The sequence below is a fragment of the Corvus moneduloides genome, chromosome 2 (assembly GCF_009650955.1).
Source record: "Corvus moneduloides isolate bCorMon1 chromosome 2, bCorMon1.pri, whole genome shotgun sequence".
NCBI lineage: Eukaryota > Metazoa > Chordata > Aves > Passeriformes > Corvidae > Corvus > Corvus moneduloides.
In genome coordinates this window covers 21,563,829-21,588,479 of record NC_045477.1, presented here as the reverse complement: position 1 = coordinate 21,588,479, position 24,651 = coordinate 21,563,829, and the positions used below count along the sequence as shown (strand labels likewise).

The following is a 24,651-nucleotide window of genomic DNA, read 5'->3' as shown; positions in this document are numbered from 1 at the left end:
GTGTGTCTACCTCATCTTTTTCCAGCTAGGTTAAACCACCAGCCTTCCAGCAAGAACAAAAACAATCTAAGGAAAATAGGAAAATGGGCTGCTGATATTAAACTTTTCTTCTCAGATTGGAGTAGCTTTCACTGCGGTGTTAATTCACTTGATTTAGGGCTGAAGTCTAGTCCTGCTAGATTAGCACTGCTATTTCCTCTGCTGGCTGGTTTTGGGACACATCATGCCTCATTGCCAGTGCTTGTCATTTGATCACAGCTGGTTAGTACAGCAACAGTTGAATGAATGATACCTCTGTTCAAAACATTCTCTTTTAGTCACATAATTGCTAAGATATTATTTACATATGGAGTATTGTACTTACTATTAATGACAAGGCTTTCCTTCCTTGTCTGCTCATGAGAGAATGGTGCCAGATGCAAGGCAGGGAAGTTTAAAATTATGGCAGCATGGGCTGCCCTACAGTGCCTTGCTCTTTTCCTTCCGTATTCCTTCCCACAGAGCCCAGAGCCCTGTTCCTGTGAGGTGCTGAGCTCAAAGATGGGGCAACTTTAGGTTATGAAAGTGGATTCTTCCAGCCACAGTTTCTCCTAGTTAATTCAATGCCATGTGTTGAACACGCTTGCCTGACTCACACTCAAAAGGCATTTCCCTCACATGGTTTATGATACTCTGTGCTCAGAAGCCATGCTAATGCCATTGTCACAGAGCTGTCTGTGGTAAGAGACCTCACACAGAAGAAAGCCAGGAACTTGGGATGGCTTATAAGAAGTTAACATATTTCTAAAAGTACAAGTTGCGTGAGACACTAAGATCTCCTAGACCAACTAACTGAAAAATACTTTTCATGGATTGTTTCCCCCGTACACACACAGCATGTGTCACTTATTCAGGTCTTAAACACATGACACTCTATTGGCCTTAAGACACCTAGCAAAACTTGAGATCTTTAGGCCAGGAAGTTTCTCTCAGTAATAAAATCCAATTTGAGGAAAGAAAAAAGGTGGGGAAAAAAGATCATAAGCAAAAATGAGGAATGTGAAAACAAAAATGTCAAAGCAGGTGAGTAAAACCTGTTGGCTAAAGTCGTGTTTATAAGCCTCCCAGTAATGAAGTAACCAGATGTTTACCAAAAGAGATGGGAATGAAAGGTCTAATTCTGGTCTAAAATGAGGTCCTGATCCTCTAATTAATAATTGTTCCAGGCTATCCTTTAAATACCAATTTGGCTGTTTTACAATATATGCTATTCACTCTAATCTTTATCAATTTTCTCTATGACCCCCAGTATACCAACAGGTACTCAAAATCAGATGATCACCACAGAGGAGTTACTCTGGAGTCTCAAAGTTTTCCATCAAACATATCAATGCTTACTGAGCACAAGAAGATTACTGTTTATGATTAATCTGTGGACTAAACTAAACAAATCTGATCACACTTCAGCAGAGCTCATTTTGTTAAACCTCTTAGCTCTGGAACCATAATATTTTTCAGGGATATGTAATGTGGACAACACTGATTTGAATGTTTCTTACCTGTAAGTGAATCACTGAGGTATATCTTGTATCTCAAAGAATTGCACAGCTGCACACCTACAAACTTCTTATACCAAGTCCTCTTTACGTATTGTTTGCCTTTGCATTCTGAATATGTGTCTGAATTGAATGGGATTTCAGTCCAGATAGCATCTTTTCCCACTGCAGGAGAAGAAAAAGAGGCTGAAGGATGATGGTGCGTACAAATTTATGTACAACAAATACATTTGAATAACTAGAATTAGAAACCTTGATGAAACAGAATGTACCAATACACTTGCATTTTGAACATAAGAAATATTTCAGGGAAGCACCAAAGTATGCAGATAAAATTGGTGCTGTGAACTCCTCCTGCTGTCCTCCAGTGCAGGTTTGGAATAAGCTCATTCTAGGACCTTGTTAGGGGGACAATGTTTGTATTGGCAAAACTCTCTTTTATAAAGTGTGTGGTACAGTCACTATTCTTCAGTGCATTCCAGCCAAGACAATCAGCTTGCAGCAAACTGTATGTGATCTAACAAAAATACGCATAAAAATGAAGTGCCGTTAATTACGTGGAGAAAAACGGCACCTCAGTGTTTGTCAAAGTGAAAGTGACATCTATTACAAATACAAAAAGCCCAATTTGCTTGAGCAATCTCAGCTCTTCCTCAAAAGCTCAGTCCACCTTCCACCAAAGACCGCAAGAGTCTTGTAAGTGACCTAAAGCAGAGCTAGATCAAGCCGCCTTCTGAAGCAGAAAATTTTCCTAAAACACAAAGACAGATAAATAGAATCCTCTGAGTTGTGCTCTGTTAACTCACTTAAAAAGTGTGGAGTAGCTTATTCATTTTGCAGAGCTTTCTTTGCTTTAATGACAAGGCTGAGAAAATATGAGGCTGTCCTTGGCTCATTTGTATACATTGGTTTGAAGCCATCCCAGCTGCCATGGGAGCTCCACATCACGCTGATTGCCTTGTGCTCAAGTAAACAAGCAACCTCACATGAATTCCTTAGCAGGGGCATGGGTGAGTGAAATGTGTGTGAATGCTGTTTGATCCCGTAACTCATCCAGCTGGTGCAGCAGAGCCCCCTCCTTGTAAAATTCTGCTATCTCATTTCTGAAAAATTGCTGATCAGATTTATATATAAAACACTTACTTGAAATTGGCTCACTCACTCTTGGGTCCGCTGGGGGAAGAAAACAAACATTCAATCAGACACTGTAAAATGAACGTTCCCAATAATTCGATGGAAAAGCATTGGTAAGTGATTTTTTACAGCTGACGTAAGCTGTAATTTGTGAAACAGAAAGAGTTTTGGAAGCAAAGTTAACTTTTGTATTAAATTAGAAGAAATATATTTCTTATGCGAAACTCCAGTATCAATGAGCTTTTAATAATTTTACTTATGGGACAACACCAGCCAAGCAGAGTTCTAGTAAAAGCAAGAGTTTAAACCTGTAACCAACAGAACCCAATTGTACTGTGCCTTATTAAAATTTCAATTTCAAAACCTAAATAATAAAAAGGACACATCTGTAATACTTGCCACAAAAATCTTGGCTTTGAAAGCCCAAATGTGAGAAATGGATGTGTGCAATTAAGAAAAAACAAAACTGGATGCTTAATTTGTCCAAACTAAATAGGAGACAGAGCATAAGCCTTGTCATTCATGAAAACTGCACTTGGCGCAAACATTTTTTTTTCACTTTTAACAATCCAGGATTACAAAGAGTGTATTCAGAGTTTTTAAATACGTGTGGCATAGTCTGAACTCCTCCCTGAGTAATGCTTTGCTCAGCCAAAACTCTCATCCATCAGTGACAGCACTAGTTAAGGACTATTAAGTTATTACACCTGGCTCAAAACACAGATTGAGAAAGTCCTTTCAAAAAGGCTAAACCCATTTTGTGTTTTATGTGGTCCTTCAGTACTACCAAGCAATAAACACTTCTACACAAAAGATGGTCTCTTGCTTGCATAAAGTCAACAAGCCAGCTGTAGTTAACCTTGAGGGGAGCAAGAACAGGAAAAGCAAAAGCGCTCTGATTCTCACCTCTGAGTCAGAGAGAACTTGACTTGGGAACCAACCAATGGCCAAAACAGACATGTATACACGTCTTTAACAGTTTCACTGGAGAGTAAACAGGATGGAAGGGGACCTACTGGGACACTGACTCTTCCCAACTACTCTTTCTCAATCCTTATTTCAGCCAAACAACATCACTGTTTACAGCAGCCTTATTGAACAGGTAGCAAAAACACCTATGAACACACCAGCCCAAAGAAAAAGCTAATGTTCCCCATCCAGAAGCTGTTAATGAGTTGGATAGATGCAAAAAGGTCAGGAATATAAATCTTAAATGACTGAGCCCTTTCTAAGGATGAAGTCATTTTCTTCGCAATGAATACCAGACAAACCCTCTGTGTTTCTCTGTCTTTTTCTCTTGCAGTCTGTCCATCTCGCATCCTCACACAACACAGTTCTGATCCCAGGCTGACCTTCCAGGCACCGCCGTAACATGCTCAGTGGTAAAAAGCCAATCAGGAGATTGTAAAGAGCAAGACTGAATGCACAAAATGAAGTGAGAGAGCCTTTCATGCATCCCACAAACATGGATACTAAAGCCGCTGTAAGCAATGGTCTGATCTTTGGAAGTTCTTACCTGATTCAGTGCTGAATGTCACAACATTGCTGCTCGGACCTTCACCAAGGGGGTTCCTAGGCTTCACGTGGAATTCATAACTGGGGAATCAAATAGAAGAGATAAAAATTTTGCAAACTAAGCCTACGTCCGTAGTCTGGAGCAATGAAGCAGCACACACCTTGGTGCTACTCCCCTTCTGGAGAAGAACAAAAAAGCCCAATTTCTTGCCCCAAAACCACAGAGATTTTTTGTCCTGACTGTGTAAGACCTCTCTGAAAACAAAATTAACCAGTCCTTTTGATAATTCTTTGCACACATACTATTAATATTTGATTAAATTCACCACTGGTTTCTCTGTCTCCTCTCACACAGCAGTTCCAGTTCTGGCAAAGGGAGCAAGTTCAGATGAGGTCTGAAGCAACCTGACAAGCAGAGACTGAGTAAAGGACATTGTTATTTATTTGTACTTTTTGCATTCTTAAGAACACAAACCTCCAATTCAATGCCTCTCCAGCCCACCAACAGTGACAGACAGGGCCAGTAGTGAAACACAGGGCAAGTCTTCCAGGACAGGAGCTCAGCCAAGGCAAAGATCCAATCGCTTGAATGTATGTTAATAATCAGCATACGAAGCAATGACAAGACACTGCACAGAGTCTCTTTTGCATGTGTTTTTACTGATGTGGCACAACACCAGCCTGTGCCATTGTTATCTCATGATCCCTTTTCATCACTGTGTTGGGAACTAAACACAGTGCTGTGGAAACAGAACACGATTGAAGGAAAAAATCCAAACCAGCCTCCTCCTCTTAAGCCTCCCCCACCTGTCAATACTTGATTAACAGTGGAAGTGCCACGTACAGAGAGACATCTCACGTGCTCTGAGCACACGCACGGCGAATCTCTCCTAACACAGGGCGCTTTTTCATCAGTGACAGGGAGCCACAGGACACGAGTCAAAGGGACTGTAGGCCTGGAAAATGGGCCCCAAATTAGAGACACTTTTTTGCTCTAAACACAGAGCAAAATGAGAGTCCCAGAAGTGGACAATTAAACATTCAGCTCTTGACTCATGAAGGATCATTTACCAATGATAACTTTGGTAGCTCGCCACTGTAACACAGAATTGTAATGTATTGCTGGAATCGTTTCCAAACAGCAATTTTCTAAAGAAAAAAAAACCCATACCACACTCTGCACAGTTGGAAATTTGTAAACTCCATTTGCAATTCCCCAGAAGAAGAATTCAATCCCAACTTTGGATTACCTCTCATTCCTCCTTGGCTCCTGCAAAACCTGAGCAGTTCACTAATTAACCTCAGTGGAGTATTCATGCAGTACCAAGCAACTGTTTTCCATCCACTGTACTTCTAAGACAACATTTACCTTTTAAAATTGCTTACTTAAGCAATTGCCTTTATTTCTAGGGTTTTCTTTTCTTTTTAAGGGAAGTACATATATAGACTGGTATGCTGAACAGATGCATTGTGGAAATTCATGGATATTGCTAAAAGAAATGTGGGCTTGTTTTGAGCTGAAAAAAGTCTGGTTGGAGTAATCTTGATAGTTATTCAAACATGCTGCAAGACCATTTTGAACTACACGTGTTACCCCATGGTAGGAGGGAGACATTAACTAAATGATCAATTTAAGAAATTTATAAATCTTCATTATCAACTTCAATTTCTTTAAACAAAGACACGTTTTTAAAAATAAGATCTGAGTAGTGTTAGTATTCACACTGGGCATGTGGTACAGTAACTTTTTTTGGTCAAGAAGTATTCTTATCTGGTAGGAAAGGTCATAATATAGAGAACTGTATCAGAGCAGTTGGAGATTCTTTCTGAAGAATCACCAAAGCATAATGTGCTTATGTTGGTGTTGGGTGTCTTAAAGTAATAGCTAGACGATACATTCTTGAAAATGTAGAAATTAATCCACACCTACAGATAAAAGGTTGCAAAGAAGTTTTCCTCCTTCTTTCACAGCAGGAACACCTTATCTAGAGCTATTATTGTAATTGTGATCATCAAGATGGAATGTTCTATTGCTTTATGGGCAGTTTATGGTTTGTTCTCATGGGTGATAATAATCTGTTTCTGTCCCTTTGTATGTATTTTGCTGATTTTTGAACAACTATATTGTTCTCGAGCTGATATGACCTACTTTGGGCTGCATTAAGCAACATTCTTCATAGGAATCAGTCCTGTTCCCAAAAATCTTTAGTCTATGAACTTGGACCCATCAATTCTCTGATTCCAAAAAGACAAAAAAAAAAGAACTGAAGATAATTTTCCAAGGACTGTTTTTCAAATTGTGGTTTAGAGATCACTAGGTTCTCCGCAAAAGACCAAACCACAGCTTGGAAAATTAGGGCAAAATTTAAATAAAGAACTAGAATCTACAGATAGGGATTTCAGCTTATGTAAACATATAAAGAAAATTGGAGAAAAGGAAAATAATAAAGAAATGTCCAAAGTTTAGCTCAGTGAATTAGGGAAGCCTCTTATTAATAATGTTAAAGAGGAAATTTTAGAAACTAAAATACATGCAATTCTACAGTTTTGTGGTATGTGTTTTTATAAGCATCACAGGCTCCTTTCCTCTGCCAATTTCAATCCTAAAACAATACCAGTGGCTTCCACAGTACAAAAATAACAAACAACCACTTTTGGAGATGAAGAGAATTAGCTAGTTGACAGAACATTGAAAAGGAGAGAAAGGAAATGGGTTCACAATATGACAGAGTTTACAAACCTAACTCTAATTTTAAAGGTGTGCTGTGGCTGTCTTAAAAGAAGACAATCTAAAGTCTCCCTTTCTGTGTGTCAGGTGAAAGATCTGAAAAACATAAATGAAATGTTGAAGAAAGGGTATCATCTGCACTCTTATGTACTCCTATAGAAACCACAAGAAAGGGGAAAAACTGCTTAGAGCTTCAAGAAGTATGTACGGCAAAATTAATAAAGGGGAATAGGAAAGCTATAGAATGATTATCCCATGTCTGCTGCTTAGTTAGACTTACCTAAAAAGAAACTGGAGTCTAAATTCCATCTTTACATCTGCCTGCCTAATATACCAAAAACTGCTACACTATGTAAGCTGCAATCTAATGTCTCACACCTTTAACATCTGTAAGATTGCTATCCTACAAACTTTTGGAGACCAGGCCTTCCAAATCCTCTCGAAGTGTGTAAGACAGTAAAAGTCCTTGTGCAGATTAAATGGACTTGACTTACAGTAATTACTACTTGGAGTGTATTTTTCCACCACAGGAAATCGCTATACCACATGGAACTCTGGCAAATGCAGCTGCCGCTGCATTTTTCAAATCATGCAAAAGGAGAAGATTGAAGATTGCAGAACTGAAAATAGGTGAAGAGAGATTTTCACCATAACAGGAGAACTGGAGCAGCTGAGTACAGTCCTGGGACTTCAGGTCTATTGCTGGGGAGAAGCTGGAGTTGGATGTCAACTGTGCAGGGTTGTGCATGGAGCTGCTGTCTCTGCAGAGTGTGCTTGGACGGCAGTGTGGTCAGGAAAGAAAGAGAAAGAGAGAGAGAGAGAGAGAGAAAGAAAAAAGGGAAAGAGGGAAGGGAGGGGGAGGGAAGGGGAAGGGGAAGGGGAAGGAGAAGGGGAAGGGGAAGGCTGCTACACTTGTTTGAGGAATCTTTCTCCTAACAAAGTTGGAAGAAAGCTAAGAGAAATGGGAAATGCTTACTCATGAACCCTGATATCAACAGCAATTTAATTCAAAATCTGTCACTTAAAAAAAAAAAACAAATAGAAACCTCCAGCATTTTTCTGCCACTTTCTGAATTTTGCTGCATTAAAGCTTTCACAGTAGTTCCTACCTCTAGACCCTTGCTGTTATCAAAAGCTAAGCTCTCTGCATTGAAAGAGGTTTTCTTGGTTTTTTCCTTGTATGGGATTAGCATATTTTGGGTGTTAAGTGCAATCCAAAACAATATTAGATAAAGGTGATAACAGCCTTGGGACACAATCTAACCCAGAAGTCTGAAAGAGACCACTCAAAACATTTTTTAAAAGGAGAAGATTATATTTGAAATCACCAAAATAATTAATGGGGAAACGGATCAGTACCTAATGGGAAGTTATACAAAACTGTGGAATGCAAGCATCACAGGCTTTTTATTTCTTATTAATACTCTTTTTCCACACAAGTTGGCTGGTGGGACACATCCTTCAATGGCTACTCAAACATCCCCAGAGCTATTTTGCACAAGCCTTAATATATTTCTTTACTGCCTTCCCATTAGTGCCATCACAAACATGCATGACAACAGCTTTCAACAATCTTCAGGCTCTTTTTTGAAGGCTTCTATAGAAATTTGGGCTGTAAAACTTCCTGGACATTATGGTCTGTTCTGTGGACTTCGTTGCTCTTAAACAAACCACTAGAATGAAAGAGAAAATGTACACTGACAAAAAAAAAGTTTCAAGATAGGGCAGGGATACAGAAATAAGAACTACATATTTTGGCAGAGAAACCAGCAGAAATAACAAAAAATCTCATTGGAAAAAAAACCCAAACAACATCTGCATTTAATATTTTAGGCTAGGAAAGTCCATGAAAAAACTACAGGTCGGTGAAACCCATTTTTTTTCCAAAGAGAATATGCAGAGGAACACCATTATTACTACACAAGAGATGGAATGAAGACAACAAAAACTACAGTAAGGCCATTTCTATCTCAGGCCTCTCAATGTTTATTCCAAACAAACAGCTCAAGGAGAAAAATACTGAAAATGGTGGATAATGACCTTATCTTGACTCACATATGGGAGATACTGCTTGACTATTAACATAGGAGAAGTTACTGCAATACTTCCTTATGAAGTGCAGTTTTAATGTAAAACAAGGAAAGAGCAGAGTCCTGGGTATGCCAGTGGTACTGGGAGTTCCAGGGTGAGCAGCCTTGTAAGGCAACTCAGAAACAGGAGACCTGTATGTCAACTTAGATGGAATATTACAGGTCTCATTCCTCAAATGGCTGCTTGGAAGTTAGACTGTAACTACTTTGACCAAAACGATCAGTCTTGTAGTTTGACTCTTTTCCAAGTGGAATAAACAGTACATTTCTCACTATAAGAATCGCAGAATTTCCATGTGGAGGATGAAAAATTGTTAGTTCCTACTAGTGCATTTGTTTCTCTCATTTTTCTTTGCTGAGGTAGAAATGACATTTGCATTAATGCACTAAGCTACCTTGGCCTGCATTAAAGAAACTGGAGGAAACAGAGATCTACAAGATCAGAAACTGCCCCTAAGATCCAATCTCACAATAATTTATACTGTAAGACACCTATGAAGGTGTCCTGGTCCAGGCCCCTTTTCATGACAGGACTGACTTAGCTGCTTTGAGCTCGGGGTTGATCAAGTACAGTAGTTACAGTCATTCACTGCTTGAGCAACAGAGTAAAATCTGAGTAGCTCACTACTTGGTTCAGGCTAACCAGGAGAAAGAAGAATAGATGGCTTTTGGCTGTTACAGTCATTTCACTAACAGAAGAATAAAGATGGCAAAAACTGCAGAGATTTTGGTGTGTGTTTCAGTGTGATACTGAACAGGGGGCTGAGTGAAATGTGACCTGGACCTACTCTAAAATTCTTGGAAATAATATAAAGGGTAACAAAAGCTAACTACATTACAAAGTCATAATCAACAGCTTATAGGTGAATATTAGATTACAGAAGTACATCTAGAATAGAAATGTTTAAGCAGAAAACATTCATAAACAAGAGGAAGTTTTCTTCAGGCGCAGTTATACCCCATTAACTATCTGTAGAAGGAAGATATATATAGTTATCTAGCTCATATAGCATAACCACACTACATGCTTTGAGATATTTCAGGTAAAGGTTACAATCAGAAGCAAACTATCTGATGAAATTAAACAGAATTATAGACTGAAGCCAGACAGCAGCCTAGGGCCAGCAAGGGTACCAGTTTCAGGAACTCTGACTAACCAAATAATGGATATCAAGATTTGAACTTTCCTGGTTATTTAAATGATCAGAAGTCATCTAAGATTTGAAATCCTGCAACCCCCATGTTTGGCAATTCTCTAGGTGAAAAAGAGGATAAAATATTTGTCCTATAAGGAAAAATCCTTTAAACTAATGTGTGGTTGTCAACTGTGAAGCATGCCTTACTGTGGGAAAATGGCATGGATATGATACGTCTTTCCTTGGGAAAAAAACATATGGATCTCAGCATTCCAATGAAATCACACTGTACAGGAGCCTCTAAAACATTAAGACAAAAACCCCAAACAATCAGTTGCATTAGAAAGCAGCTGACAGTGCCCCACATTTATTTAAAGGGCCTATGCCCTCGCAGCCAGAAATTTTTCAAATCTCTGTTTTACTTTCATCTCGGAGTATCAGTCTTCCAGTCAAGTCACCAAGAACACATAAAGCTGGCATATATAAGGCAGAAAGGCAATTGCCATAACATAAAGAACTTTATTTGCTTAAAAGTAACCTTCACAAGTTGTTGTATACTTATGAAAGTCCATTTTCATTTTCATCTCCATATTACCATGGTATGAGTCTGCTAAAACCAAACACTAGATAACTGTACTCAAAGTCAGAACTCTTTTCTCAGCCAGTGCATTTTTTCTGGATCTAGTCACTTTTCAGACAGCTAAATGGACACGCAGAATACTGCATGATAATCCTCATCCCATTTAACTTCTGTGTTTGTACTTACTGACAGCTGCAGTCGCACATGCAATTTTTGATGAGCGACTGTAAAAGTCTCTTTGTTGCCTCCCTAACACTATCCAAATTCCTGAAATATTTAAAGTCTGGTCATTATCTCCTAATCTTTAAAAGCTGCATTGTGAAAAGGCCAGCTCAAAGGAAGAAGGGTGTCTGCCTTGCTGCAGAGCTTCCCAGAGGTGTAGCAGTATGACCTATTTGAATGAAGAATGCAGAAGACAAAAGCAAACAAACAGCATCATCTATCAGGCTCAGATGCACTCAGGTTTTCTCTGCTGCTTGTTCTGCCCCCTTCACACTGAAAAGTTGTTTGTCTTGCTTCCCTCCTGCGGGTTGTGGGCAATTAACTCTTTAGCTTCTGGGACAGGAACTACCATATCCTACCTGAAGTACCTGAGCAGGATGCTAGACCTTGGCCACTGTGACTGCAGACCATCTCTGCCATGTACAGCTCCTCAAGAGTGTACATCCACACAACTCAACTGCACAACTACAGGCTTGAGCTGGCTTGCTGCTTTAGGGTCTTTCTGGTTTCAACTTAGCCATGAAGGCTGAGGTAACACATTCACAAACATTTTTATGCCTTTTTGGGAAGCCTTTGTTTAGGTCTGTCTGCTTTAGATCTGTCCTGAACTGCCTCTGAACGCACTGGACCTTCAGAGCAGCACTGGGCATTCACATGAGCCTCACTGAGGGCTTCAGGAAAGCTGGAAAAAATAGGGTCTCTAATTCAGCTTATCAGTTTCTCCAAAGTGTTGCAAGGCCAAGAGGTTCTTCCTCGTTAATCCACCTTCTGCTACTGAGCATCTCTCTTTCCATATATTGCTGGTACTTTTGTAATTGCTGATTGCTTGTGGGAGGGATTTCTATTTCTCCTCCAAGTTTCTTTTCCAGTTCCACCTCTTCTACAGCTCTTTTCTTTAAGGCTAGTTATGGAAAAGTTTCCTTCCCAGTCTTAATGTATTACTTGATGAATTTTTAGACATTTCAGGGACTCTGTTAATGAATATTGAGCTGTGTTTAATTGTCACTCTTCCTCCCATTTGCAGTCAGTTTTGTCCACAAATCCATTTCCTTCATCTAATGAGCAGCTCCTGATAGACAGGAGGCTTTTATTATGGACATATGATGTTCCTTGGCAGAACAGATACTGTCTACATGATACCAACTGTCTTAATCACTTTCTTGTTTTCACTGAGTTTAGTGCGCCAGCAAGCCGGGATTTAAATGGTAACAGTAACTTGTGCTTCTGCCAAAGCTCTCAAGTTTCCTAATTCCTCAGAATTAGGAAACATACATTTTGCTTGGAACGGGAGTTTTATTGAACAGAGCCACTCTGAAGACGCTACATCCTTAAATCTGGTGAGACTCGAGGGACATGCACCACTGCAATTTGTAGCAAAGATTTTCAGTTTTGGGCAATGGCCTCCTGGATCTAGAGAGACTTCGACTGTCTTTCTTTTTGAGGCTGGGGTTGGTGAATGGTAGCTGCTCCCTCCTCAGGAAAAGTTATCCCTTTATATCTTAAGTCAGCCTCCATCAGTCATTCCTGATTTCCTATCTAGCTCCTTGTAACAAAATGCACACTTCAAAAGACAGCTGTCCTCCATGGTCTTTGGTTTGCTCTTGCCTACCAAAACCTGAAAGTCTTCTCACAGGTGTTGCTAATTGAAGTTAAAAACCATCTTAGTTGCTTCTGCATAGCTTCTGCCTTCATTATGACCTTTCCAATGGTTCTAGCTGGATCTGCCCATCTCCATCTTGCTTCCTTTCTGAGCAAAGAGCAGTGTAGAAAGCTCTTCTCTTATGATCATATGGACACTGCTCCCAGCAGTAAGGGTTTTGCTCTGCTTCCATGTCCTTCCACACTTAACCAAATCCATTCCATCTCTGCCACCATATGTGACATGAAGAGTTTGAATGTGTAATGAAAGAGAATCTGCTTAATAACACAGAGCTCTTTTCAAAGGTGCAGCTGTATTATTTCAAAACAGAACTGAAGTGAAAACACAAACAGCACAGCCTGACAACTTCAGCAGCACCTACTCCCTTTCTTAGTCACTACTCCAGAAATACATTGTTTTGCTATCTCTTATAAGCCTTTTCAGCTGATCAAGAAAAGCAATGCCTGGTGCCCAAGCTAGGTATTGCTAATATATTCTAATTGCCTCTTAACATGACAGAACAACATAGCTGCAGAGTTCACTCTCTCACAAGCCACATGCCTTTAGGAAATAACACAGGCATTCTTGAAGACAAACAGCAATTCTAGCCCATCTTGTGAGCCCATCTTCTGAAGTCTGTCAAAGAAGCTCTTTTGGAGTATCACAATTTGCCCATGTATTTTGTTTTTCAAATTCTCTCCCCTTGTCTTCCACTTTATGATAGCTCCTCATTCCTTCTCCTAGGACCTGCTGGTAACATGTACATGAGCTTGAACCAACATCCCAGATTACACCACACATTGCCTAAAAATCAAGGTTCAACATGGGCTCTATGCAGAATTTTGTGCTGTGTTTCCAATTTATGGATGATATTAATAGAAAATCCATTCACCAACACCAAATGGATGGTCTTACAGGAAAAACCCCAAGTGTCACTCATTAAATTTCTGATGCAATTAATAAACAACGTAACAAAAGACAAGTGGTTTTCTTCCCTGCTCTGAATTTTACCATAAAAAGAAGAATACTTTTTTATGGGATATGATATTTAAAGATAGATCATGCTTATTTGGACTAGTTGCATGAGAGGCATGCCATCAACTGGAATTCACTTACTCATTTTTAATTTGCCAGCTCTTTTAAGACACTGAAAGAAAGCAACGTATTCAGGACAAATGTGTTTTTCCTCTCCACAGTAACTTTCTTAAATTTGACAGTTAGTCTTTCTGATAGGACAGGTCACTTCTGCAGCTTGTCCAGACAACAAATACTCCTGGAAATTTCCTAAAGATTCCTCAAATGTGTTTTATCTGTTAACTTACAAGAAAGCAAAACCAAACCATACCTTTTTTTTCTACCAAAACAGGAGTAAAACCAATTGGTTCTTATTTCCATAGGTATTTTCATTTGAAGTGGCAGACAGCTGACAGTCTAAATTAGTTGGATTAATTTAGAAAATGATATTATTTAATTACCTTGTGTCAGGTTTTAGGTTTTCCACAGTAGAATGGGTTTGATTTGTAGTGATTATTGATTTCTCCTTTTCACCATCACTTCCTCCATTTTCAGTTGACACAACCTCATACTCTGGAAAATTATGGTAAAGAAAAATTTGATTAAGTAACATCTCGTGAGCATCCTAAGTACATACCTAAGTACAACCAGATAGTGAATGAGTAAGCAATTTTACAGGAATTCAATCTTTCTGCCTTTTGCCAGCCTGAAGTCAATACACGATTTGGACTTTTTAATTCACTCGAGTTGGAAAAGAAAATGCAGGAAATGAATGAGCATGCAAATACGTGCATGTACACACAGACACACACCAAGAACTACTGAGTCCACCCAGGGCCTGCTTGTTACTCAGTGCACAAGGCAACAAACTGCCCTACATTTCTGTGGCAACACAACAGGAGCAAAGCATGAGCAAAATGGTCTTGGCTTCTGACACTTGCAGTTTTCATGAAAACAAGGAGGTGAGTTTGATCACTGTTTTGGTTGTTATTTGTCTGACCTTTCCATTACATTTTGTTTTTGGGCATACCCAATGAAATCCCTTGTACACTATTAAAGTCAAGCACAGTAACCATTCAAAGAACGGTTCAAAGAAATGATGCAACAAATTACGTTTTCTGTTTCCACCTTTCTATCTGAAACAGTGCATTTATTAAAAAAAAAAGAGACGTGATGCCAAAATAAGATGATTGGAAAAACATACATAAACTACAAAAATAGAGATGACAGAAAAATTGATTTAAGCCTGTCTAAACAAGTAATGTCATACTGGTGCCAATATTAAGCAATCACTGTTTTCAGAAAACAGGATTCAATGCCTTCTTTTGATTTCAGAATTGATTTTGATGAGTCATTAACTGAGTTGTTAGCTAACTTCATCGTTAGTCTTTGTCAGCTAGTGTCCAGAAGACGACAGAGGAATTAGGAATGGCCATCTTGCATGTTTACCTGTCTGTGTGCTGAGTCCTGCATGACTCACATGCATTTATTCTCAATACAAACCCCTTCCTTTATTAATGAAAGAAACCCAGATTCTTTTAATAGAGAGAGTTTATTGACCCTCTTGCAGTGGATACTGCTAGTATTATGCTGGCAAAGTTCTACTGACTTACAAGACGCATGTAAACTTTGATTGTGTCTGGCCCACTGTTAAACAACATCCTCAGGTCAAGAAAGATGTCTACACTATGTGTGTGCATCTGTATATAGTGTTGTATTGTTGGAACTTCTTGACTAGATCTTACCACATCCTGTACAGAGAGAAGCCAGAAAATTGGAGAAGATACAGAGTCATACTTCTTAAGAATATTTTTGTATCGTCACTGACACCACTGATCCTAGTTGTGTAAATCTTGTTATAATCTAGTAACATTTTCTTATCCACACTGGAGCTGACAGTAGCACAAAATAAAAGCAATGGGCTCCTTTAATCCCTGGGGATTAAAGTACTTTCAAATGGCAAAAAACTACTCTGAAAGTAAATTAAGCTGGGAATACTGTATTATCACACAATGGAGGAAAGAAATTCAAACCAACCTGTAACAGTGTCATTGTCTGGTTTTTCCCAGTCCAATATGACAAATGTTGGACAGCCCTCTACAGTCACCACCGTGAGGTTGGTTGGAGGATTTTGTGGAGGACGAGTGGGTTCTTCCTTGCTGCCAGCTTCTTCTTGAGGAAAATGTTCAAGAGAGCTTGTGATGGAGCAAGGCACATCATCATCTTTCTTCATGTACTTGACATGGGGGGCTAAGAACAAAAGGAAAGAGCTGTTATTCAATAGTTTTTTACAAAATGGCAGTGCCGTTTCACCTGGTGCACAACATCCATCCCAGGACAGCAAGCAAAAGTCTGCACAAGGCAAACACAAAACTTTCAGAATAAACTCATCCATTCAATATTAAGCTACTTGTTCTCATTTTTGTTTTTTTGGGTTCTGTTTATATTTTTGTGGTTGTTTTTTGGTTTTTTGCTGATTTTTAAGATTTTACTTATTGTTTTTAGACCTGGAATCTGCACTACCTTCATCCCCTTCCTACTGGCACCACTGAGGAAATGACATTCTGAAAGTATTAGCAGGTGATACACACTGTTTGAAATAATCTGTCACAAAATAGGAAAATCAACCTTATTTCTTCTATAGTAAAATGACGCTATAATTCTACTTGCAGCTTTTGAAAGGTATGCTAATACAAAGACTTCATATACACTTCATTCCACCAGAAGGAGCAACAAGTTTAGTCCAGAAAGTAAAATTCAGTCAAGAAGATGCTGGTTTGTACTACAGCTCTTTCATCTGCCACTAAAGTGATACAGAATTAAGTAAAATTTTGGCCTTTGACTAACCAAATAAGATAATTTTTATGCAAGATAGGTCAGACTTCATATGCTCCTGGAAATAAAATGAATATCCTACCTTGGTACCTTGGTTTGCCTGAAGAATCTGTTTCTGATGTAGGACTTGAGCTGAAGACAGTTGCATCAACTGTAGGAAACACAATTATAATATAATACAATTATACACAATTATAATATAATACAAAATTTCAATGTTAGAACTGCAGCATTTCACAGTTCCTTTGGCATTTTAAATCATGATAAGAATAGATAAATAGTAGATCTCTGCTGCCAGATCTGTCTCTTCATTTTAGGGAGCCCATTTTGTCTGTGATGCTGTGTGAACCCTGTACTTACCTGCTAGTACAGCCAGCCATAATGAAAATGACAGATTTCATGACTGCTGCTGGATTCAGTTCATGCAATATATGTACTATATATGTAATACTTTTTAGACCTTTAAAAAATGATCTTTTTGCACTGTACTGGCTATTTAGCTTGGAGCTTTTTTATGTTCCTAGGATATACAGAACTATTACTTTGGCACAGTAACTTCTCTAAAAATAACAACAAGGAAATAAAAAATTCAGTCTCCAGAGTGTACAACTTCCACAAAATTTGAAGGAAATTGAAAGCAAATACACTGGTGAACAGAAATGTGCTAAAGCAGTCAGATTTCATGATACAATGTTGTATTAATTAGCCACTACACCAAACACGATGCAAATACTACAGTGGACCTCAAGAGGTAAAACACAATACATCCCAAACAAGCATTTATAAATGAATCTAGCATCCAGCTTGCTTTACTGAGCATTAAGGGTCACAGTGAGTTCATGACCACTGTAAGGAGAAAAGAATTAAAGTATTACTGTAAATGCAGGAAGATTAGAAACAGCAACATTCATGAAAATATACCAAGAACTGCAGACTTGGGCTCAAAAATTCTAAGCACATGCTCCTCCAAACCCATTACTGTACGACACCTTGAAAAGACTTAGCTCTGAATTTGTAATCAACTCCCAGTTTTATAAAGGGCAAATTACCCATTGACCACTGTGATTGCACTGCAACATTTTTTTCTGTTTAAATGGTGGCAGTTAGATCAAGTAAGTAGGAGGACATCACATCTGTGATGAGCACTATCAGTCACTGACAAATAATACTTTGAATTTATGTCCTGGGAAAATTGAAACATTCAGGAAAAGAAGTGCCTTATCTACTCTTTGCACAGCTTTAAAGTGCCACTGAATAGTAACGAAAGCCTACTAAGCATGTATGGATTTCTAGGAAGATGGAAGGCCAGTCATGTTCTCAGTTACCAAGATGTGTAACAGAAGGGATCTAGATGATCTCAGTAAAATCAGGAAAGTTACTAAGTGGCATAAATGATACCAGAATCACCCCAGCCAGAACACTTTTTATGTTAAATATACAATGCATCAATAAAGTTCAGGGAAGGGAAACAAAAGAAAAATGGAAACCCTAATGTTAATCAAAAAAAAAAAAAAGAAAAAAGAAAAAAGAAGAAACCAGAACTGTTAGTAATATGCTCACCATAATACTCTGGAGTTGCAAAAGCTGTCGGTGTCTTAAGTAATGTTCCTGTCCTCACAGGCGGTGTTGGTCCAGCAGGCTTAGCTAAAGTGACAGATGGAGGCACTTGTAGCAACAAGATATTCAGTGTTTCACGGAGTTAAACAGCTTTCTGATTTTCTAAGAGAACTCAGATGTGTGACAACTGCTTCATGCAACAAGTATTTTCATTCAAATCATGGTAATCCCTCAGCTGGATTTAGGAAAGTTCTGAATTGTGCTAGTTACAGATGTAACCTAATCCTGAAACCCAGTAAGAAAATTCTTTGCTACTTTGAGGTTGTCTTGGAAGACTTTAGTCAGCTAGAATATAACCTGGTTTAGTGCACAGAACCATCCTACACAGACTGGTAAAAGGATGCAAAATGACCAGCAATGACATTGCTGCTCCTTAAAGAAAGAGCACATTTCTTCATGAGTTGCAAGGCACAGTAGCTGAAGTCAGCAACTGAAACTTGGATTCTTCCCTCAAATATAGGTAAGATTCATTTCTGCTCTCAATACAGCACATACATTAGCAAGGGTGGGGATGGAACATTTACAGTGATAAACACCAAGTCCTTAATTGTGGTCTGCATTAACAGTTTAACCATGGAACAGTACTCGAGCTTCCACTTAATGAAATTAAGATACACTTCAAATGAAGGCAAAGAAAATGCAGCCAAGTTCAGCATTTTCAACATTTACAGCACTATATGATTCAAGGAAAAATGTTTTCTTTCTGAACTCATTTCTGTAGTAGGTTCCACAAGTCTGGACAGAAACTGACTGATAAAGGCAATATTATCTCCTATAATTACATAGCTACTTAAAAAAATATTTAGGTTATGTGGCATTGCTTTTACTCTTCATCTGTTACCACCTAATAAAGAAAACAGGTTTCTAAGAGGCAAACAATCCATGGTAAAGGATGTCTTGATTTCTTTCAAAATAGCTGAAAAAGACAAGAATTAAATTCACAAAACATGCAGATACTCCCAGATAACCATGACATGACAGTGAAATCTCAACCCTGAAGAGTCAAGAACTAGGTAATGTAGTTACCTCTCCTTTATATATGACGTAGAACATGGAGACTGAAGGCAGAACTCAGGTGAGCCAAATTTAAAACAACAAAAATCTGTACTTTCCACTAATTTTCTTAATAAAGTGGAAATTTGAAAGATTCTCACTAGAGATCAGTTTCCCAAAGTTTCTAGAACTCTCATTTCCTTTTTGGTTTTTTTTCCCATTCAGGAGACTTTTAATGTCTGCATAGAAACCTTTCCATAATATCCACTCTATGAGTTAGAAAGATGCAAGTAAAGAATTAATCACAGTGTTAATGAGAAAGAGGACAGAATTCTAACAGGGAAAATCCAAGAAGAACATTGAGGCAAATTTTTCCTGTTAGTACAGTGGAACTGTCTCTCCAGGGAACCAGAAGAAACAAAATAATAGTGTTTAAAACTAAGCTGGATAAAACACTAGGAAACATAGAAGAAGGAAAAATCTTCTACTGGCCCCACAAGGAAGAACCAGATCATTTAACCAATTTATTCCATCTTGAAAGCCTAGGAAGGTATGGTAACTGCTGACTAACACATAACCTGGCCTCTACTGTAAGGAAAAAGGGTGAAATTTCAAACCACTGGTAAATTAATTAGACACTTATTGGAGAAAATTAGTATAGATCCCAATACAAGCAAAAGAAAATATATCAAGTCTAAGACTGATGATGTCTTCTGTTTTGTTGGAACTATTACTAAGGAAACACCACCCATCAATGACAAGTACAGACACAGCATTTCAATCTTGGCTCTGCTGATGAGTAAATATATAGCTTGTCTCATCCAGCTTGGAGATCCTTCCTATTCATCTGCTGCACAAAATATTAACAAATTGTTTAGGTCTTTAGTACCTTAATAGCACACAAAGTCCCAAATGAAATAAACCCCAAAAAACCACAACAGGAAATACAGTAGAGCTGAGACCTGTATATTTCCAAGGAACTACAGAGAGCAATAGGAAGAGAAAAGGAGTTGTCATGATGCTAAGCTTAAGGAGATGACAGTTCCTGACTACCTGGAGTAATGTTAGCCTAAGGATTCTTACATAGAATTCACTGACAAAGCATCCTTTTGGATACTGAATATCTGCTTCAGGATAAAATTAAAATAAAATAGGAATATCACAGATCAAAGAAATCTATGCTGTAGAATTCTCCTATACCCTCTTATACGCTATTATCTCACACACAATAAAATATTTATGCTGAAAAGGCTGAGGTACCTGGACTCCCGGGTTTACCAGTCACGGTGTTTGGAGGCAGAGGTTTTCTTCTCATTTGTGTAGGCTTGGCAGGAGGTATAGGAGGGTGCTGAGGGCCAGGTGATCTAGTCACTGAATGACATTACATGACAGCATTATTAATTATTTAACCTCAAATTCCATAAAATCAGAAACATACTAGAAGTTATATTCTGACTTCTCAAGCAATGTTTCACGCCTGATTTAGTATCAAAAGTGGAGAGGTGAGCTTAGGAGCTGATCTGAGTTGCATTTTCAGCCTTACATTCTCTGAGAAGTGTGTGCCATGAAGTTTTAAACCAAGTTTACACTGAAAAAATATAGCTCCTTTGGGACTTTGTACAAGTGTTTCAGTGATTCACTTTCTGTGTAGTTACTCATTTCTGTCAACAGTTATTTTTTGGCATTCAAATGTATATATCTTCACACAATAAACACCACCTCAACGTGCTAGGAAACATTTTTACAAAATTTCTGACCTCTTGTACTTTCTGACTAATACAACCGGCCACCCTCAGCTTGAAGCAAAACATGTAAGAAAATGAAATTATCATTAGGAACAGTTTATTCTATGCCATTCAAAACTAAAAAAGTTACTGTCACCTCATACACTGACATAGCTGAAGACAATTACTGTGGTAGAAATTTTTGAAGCACCCAACTTGGTTATTTCAATGTGCAGCTCCAGCTGGAATCTATTGAATTTATCTGATAATGTCCTTTGACAGTGAGGTCTAAAAGGAAAACCTAAGCCCCTTAATTCATACTTACAAATCATTCTACTGTATTTTCCAGACAATTTTGAAGGATTTTATTATGCAAAGGAAAGGCAAAGGAAAAGATTTTTGTTCCACTATTCACCTTTGCCCTTCTTTCCTTAAGAAAATCCAGGAGATATGTGCAACACATTTATGTAACAAAATACTTCTTGTACCTAAAAGGAGAAAATCCTCAAGAGTAATATAATTCTTATAATGCTGCCAATGTCAACAACTATGCAAGTTGCCTGATACTGAATTACTGGCTCCATAAGGTACCTCAGGTTCTGTGTATCAGACCTTAGTTTACCCTATAAATAGAGAGCTTGTGGGCGAGAAGGGAGCAGATCCAAAGACTCATTTAGGAGCAATTTTTTAGAAATACTTACAATACACAAACAGAAATATCTCCATCTCTCTCTTCCCTGTTCCTTTTTGGATTCTTGCAATCACTTATAAAACAGTTGTTGTTGGTTTGGTTTTTTTAATCCCTCAGATCAAGACAGAAAATAATGCTCTGTCTAATTCAGGAAGATGTAGTGGTTTTGAAAATAGTATTTGTAGGCTTCATATTCATTCTTAATCTCCAAATGGAGATAAAAAAATATGCCTAAGGCCTGAAAAAGTATAATAAGTTTTTGTATATATAAGTCATCATACCCTAGATACTACCATATGGCAGTATTCATCATTACTTTTCCCCCTGCCCATAATTAGAGAATGGGATTGTCCAAGATATTTATGAGGTAAAAATGTGCAAGTATTGACTTGCCAGTGGTTTCTATCATATTTTCTGAACAGCACAACTACAACAGTTACAGAAAAACTAAAACATCACATTCAGTGCCTGGGTCACAATTGAATCTAATGTACTGTACTCTGGAAAAACAAGAATTCCTGCTTTTCCCTTCTGCTACTTCCCACGATGATTCAGGTGATGGTTGATGATGCTACCAAACCTAATTACCAATGTGTAGAGACTGAACTTGTAAACTAGGATGCACAATAAAATTTAGGGATTTCGTGATAGTGTAGATTCTTGTAAGGACAACAGCATAGTGAAATATTTGGATTTAATTAATCTCAAGGTTTCTTTATGGAGTGGGAGTCTATTTCCTTGACTCAGTCACTCTTGATGAAAGAGAAGGATGAGCAGCCTCTTAGGGCAGACATCTTCATTGGTGCCGTAGTGGGAATGAGTGCACCCTCAGTAGTTCTGGGGATGTCACCAAGCTGGTCCTGCAGTGGACACATTGGAGGGAAGGGATCCCATCCAGACAACCCAGGCAGGTTGAGCAGTGGGCCAATGCAAACCTCCTAAAGTCCATCACGGCCAAGTGCAAGGTCCCGCACCTGGGTTGGGACAATCATCATTCTCAGCACTGGCCAGATGAGAGACAGATTGGAAACATCTGCTCTGCAGAGATAGACTTGAGGATACTGGTGGATGGAAAACTAGAGACAAGCCAGCAATGTGGGCTCACAGCCCAGAAAACCATCTATATCCTGGGCTGCAGCAAAAGAAGTGTGGCCAGCAGGTCAAGAGAGGTGATTCTACCAGTCTGCTCTCACGAGGCCCCACCTGGAGTGCTGCATCCAGCTCTGGGGTCTCCAGCACAACAACATGGGCCTGTTAGAGCAAGGCCATGGAAGGGCCACAAAAACCATCAGAGGGCTGGAGCTCTTCTCCTATGAAGAAACTTTGAGAGAGCTGGGGTTGTTTAATGTGAAGAGAAGGCTGCAGAGAGACTTTAGTGCAAACTTCAGTACTCAAAGTGGGCTTGTGAGAGAAATGGAGAAAGGGTTTTTAACAGGGCCTGTAGTGGTAGGACAAGAAGAAAGAGTTTTAAACTCTTTAAAGGGTAGATTTATGTTAGATAGTAATATAAACTGGAAGAGAGTTGATTTAGATTAGATATTAGGAAGAAATTCTTTACTGTGAGTGTGGTGAGGCCCTTGCACAGGTTGCCCAGCGAAATTTTGGATGCTCCATCCCTGGCACTGTTCAGGGCCAGGTTGGATGGGGCTTGGAGAAACCTGGTGTGCTGGAAGGTGTCCGTGCCAAGGCAGGTGGGGTGGAAATGTCTGATCTTTAAAGGTTCCTTCTAACCCAAACCATTCTATGATTCCATGAATTTTGATATGCATTTTAAGAAGAGAGCTGAGATTGCAGTTATACAAGAAAATTATGAAACAGTAGTAGCTAATTTCACAACTATACCCTTGTGGATACAAAAATGCTGCTAAGCAAGGATTTTCTTGCTATTTTCTAAGCCCATGAGAGAATTTTCTGTCTCACAGAAGAGGTAGAGAGTTATGTAAACAACCAAACACCTGCAGCCTTAAAAAGTCTTGTTTATAATACAGTAGAAAAATATTTTGACAATGGATGTTTTAGGATTTTAGCCAATCACCCCCAAGGGGTGGCTGATCCTTTGTCCAATTAGACTATGAAGAAAAAAGTCTATAGAAGAGTTTGTAAAATAATTAAATAGATCAATCTTGCTGCACAATTCCTGCCTGCTGGATCTTCTCTCCTCCCTACGGCTGCGGGACACGGTGATACACCCTAGGGCCCAGGACGGCGGTAATATACCCTAATGCCTTTTACAACTACAGTTCAAGGTATTGGCTCACCTCAAAGCTCTAAAAGCTTAACTTTAGACATCCAGTGTCATAAAATGAGTAAAAGCTGATATCAATATCCCTTCAAATCTATGTGCATAAAAAAACTTCAAGTCTCTGCAAATCACAAGCAGGATTTACTTAAGGAAACACCACTTCCTGACATTCAGTAACAAAAAGTGCAGAGCATCACCCTTGTTTTCAGCTTACAGTTTGTCTTCAACTGCTACTAATAGTATATCACACTAGACTTAATCTTTGCAAAGTACCGTGGTCAGACTGAAAAAACTGGAAAATGATAGAACATCAGAACCTGGGCATCAAGATAGGCTCTTATCTTTGTAGAGGTAAATTAGGTACAAAGGAAATTCAACAGGGATTAGGAAAAACGAGCAGTTTATAAATTAGTGTTTTAAAATACAGCAACATATTCTCAAAGGAGAAGCTACCTAAAAAGAACAGCTGCAACTGAGTAGTAAATCCAAGAGTAAAACAAAAAAGATTTTCTTTTCAGTCAATTTGTATGTCAGAAAAAAACCACAGCTAAAGCAAATTCTGTGCTTGGTTATGCTTAAGAAACACATAAATTCTTTACACATCAGGGTGTTTACCTGTTGTAAGTAAGTTTGTGTAAATATATATATATACGTGGCATACACATTCTATACTAAAACTTTCCAGCTGAAACAAAATTTCTGAGGAGCTGACTAGAAAAACATGAAATACAAAAAGCCTATTTTAAAGTTCAGTTTGTAGAAGCCATTTTCAGTCAAAATATTTTGATTGTTTTGAAAATACGTGTCTTGGTTTGAGACAAATTTAGAGGACCATCCGAAATGAACATCCTCCAATAGAAGGCAGGTTTCAGCAGCCTCTCCCCCACATGTTTGGAAAGAAATTTTTCTTGGAGGAAAGTGAAAAAAACCCCCTATTTATTTAACAAGCAGGGTGC

The 24,651-nt window shown here is 38.6% G+C and overlaps 1 protein-coding gene across 1 annotated transcript in view; it reads right to left on the bottom strand.

The window, feature by feature from the left end:
• The window catches only part of ABI3BP (ABI family member 3 binding protein), a 126,883-nt gene that overhangs the window by 5,730 nt on the left and 96,502 nt on the right, over nucleotides 1-24,651 (bottom strand). Inside the window, exons 48-55 of the mRNA XM_032094251.1 lie at nucleotides 20,299-20,409; nucleotides 17,989-18,072; nucleotides 16,511-16,579; nucleotides 15,631-15,843; nucleotides 14,055-14,166; nucleotides 4,186-4,265; nucleotides 2,679-2,708; nucleotides 1,539-1,700 (exon numbers count right to left, since the gene is read on the bottom strand). Coding sequence (XP_031950142.1) covers nucleotides 1,539-1,700; nucleotides 2,679-2,708; nucleotides 4,186-4,265; nucleotides 14,055-14,166; nucleotides 15,631-15,843; nucleotides 16,511-16,579; nucleotides 17,989-18,072; nucleotides 20,299-20,409 — 861 coding nt within the window. The remainder of the gene's footprint in view (nucleotides 1-1,538; nucleotides 1,701-2,678; nucleotides 2,709-4,185; nucleotides 4,266-14,054; nucleotides 14,167-15,630; nucleotides 15,844-16,510; nucleotides 16,580-17,988; nucleotides 18,073-20,298; nucleotides 20,410-24,651) is intronic.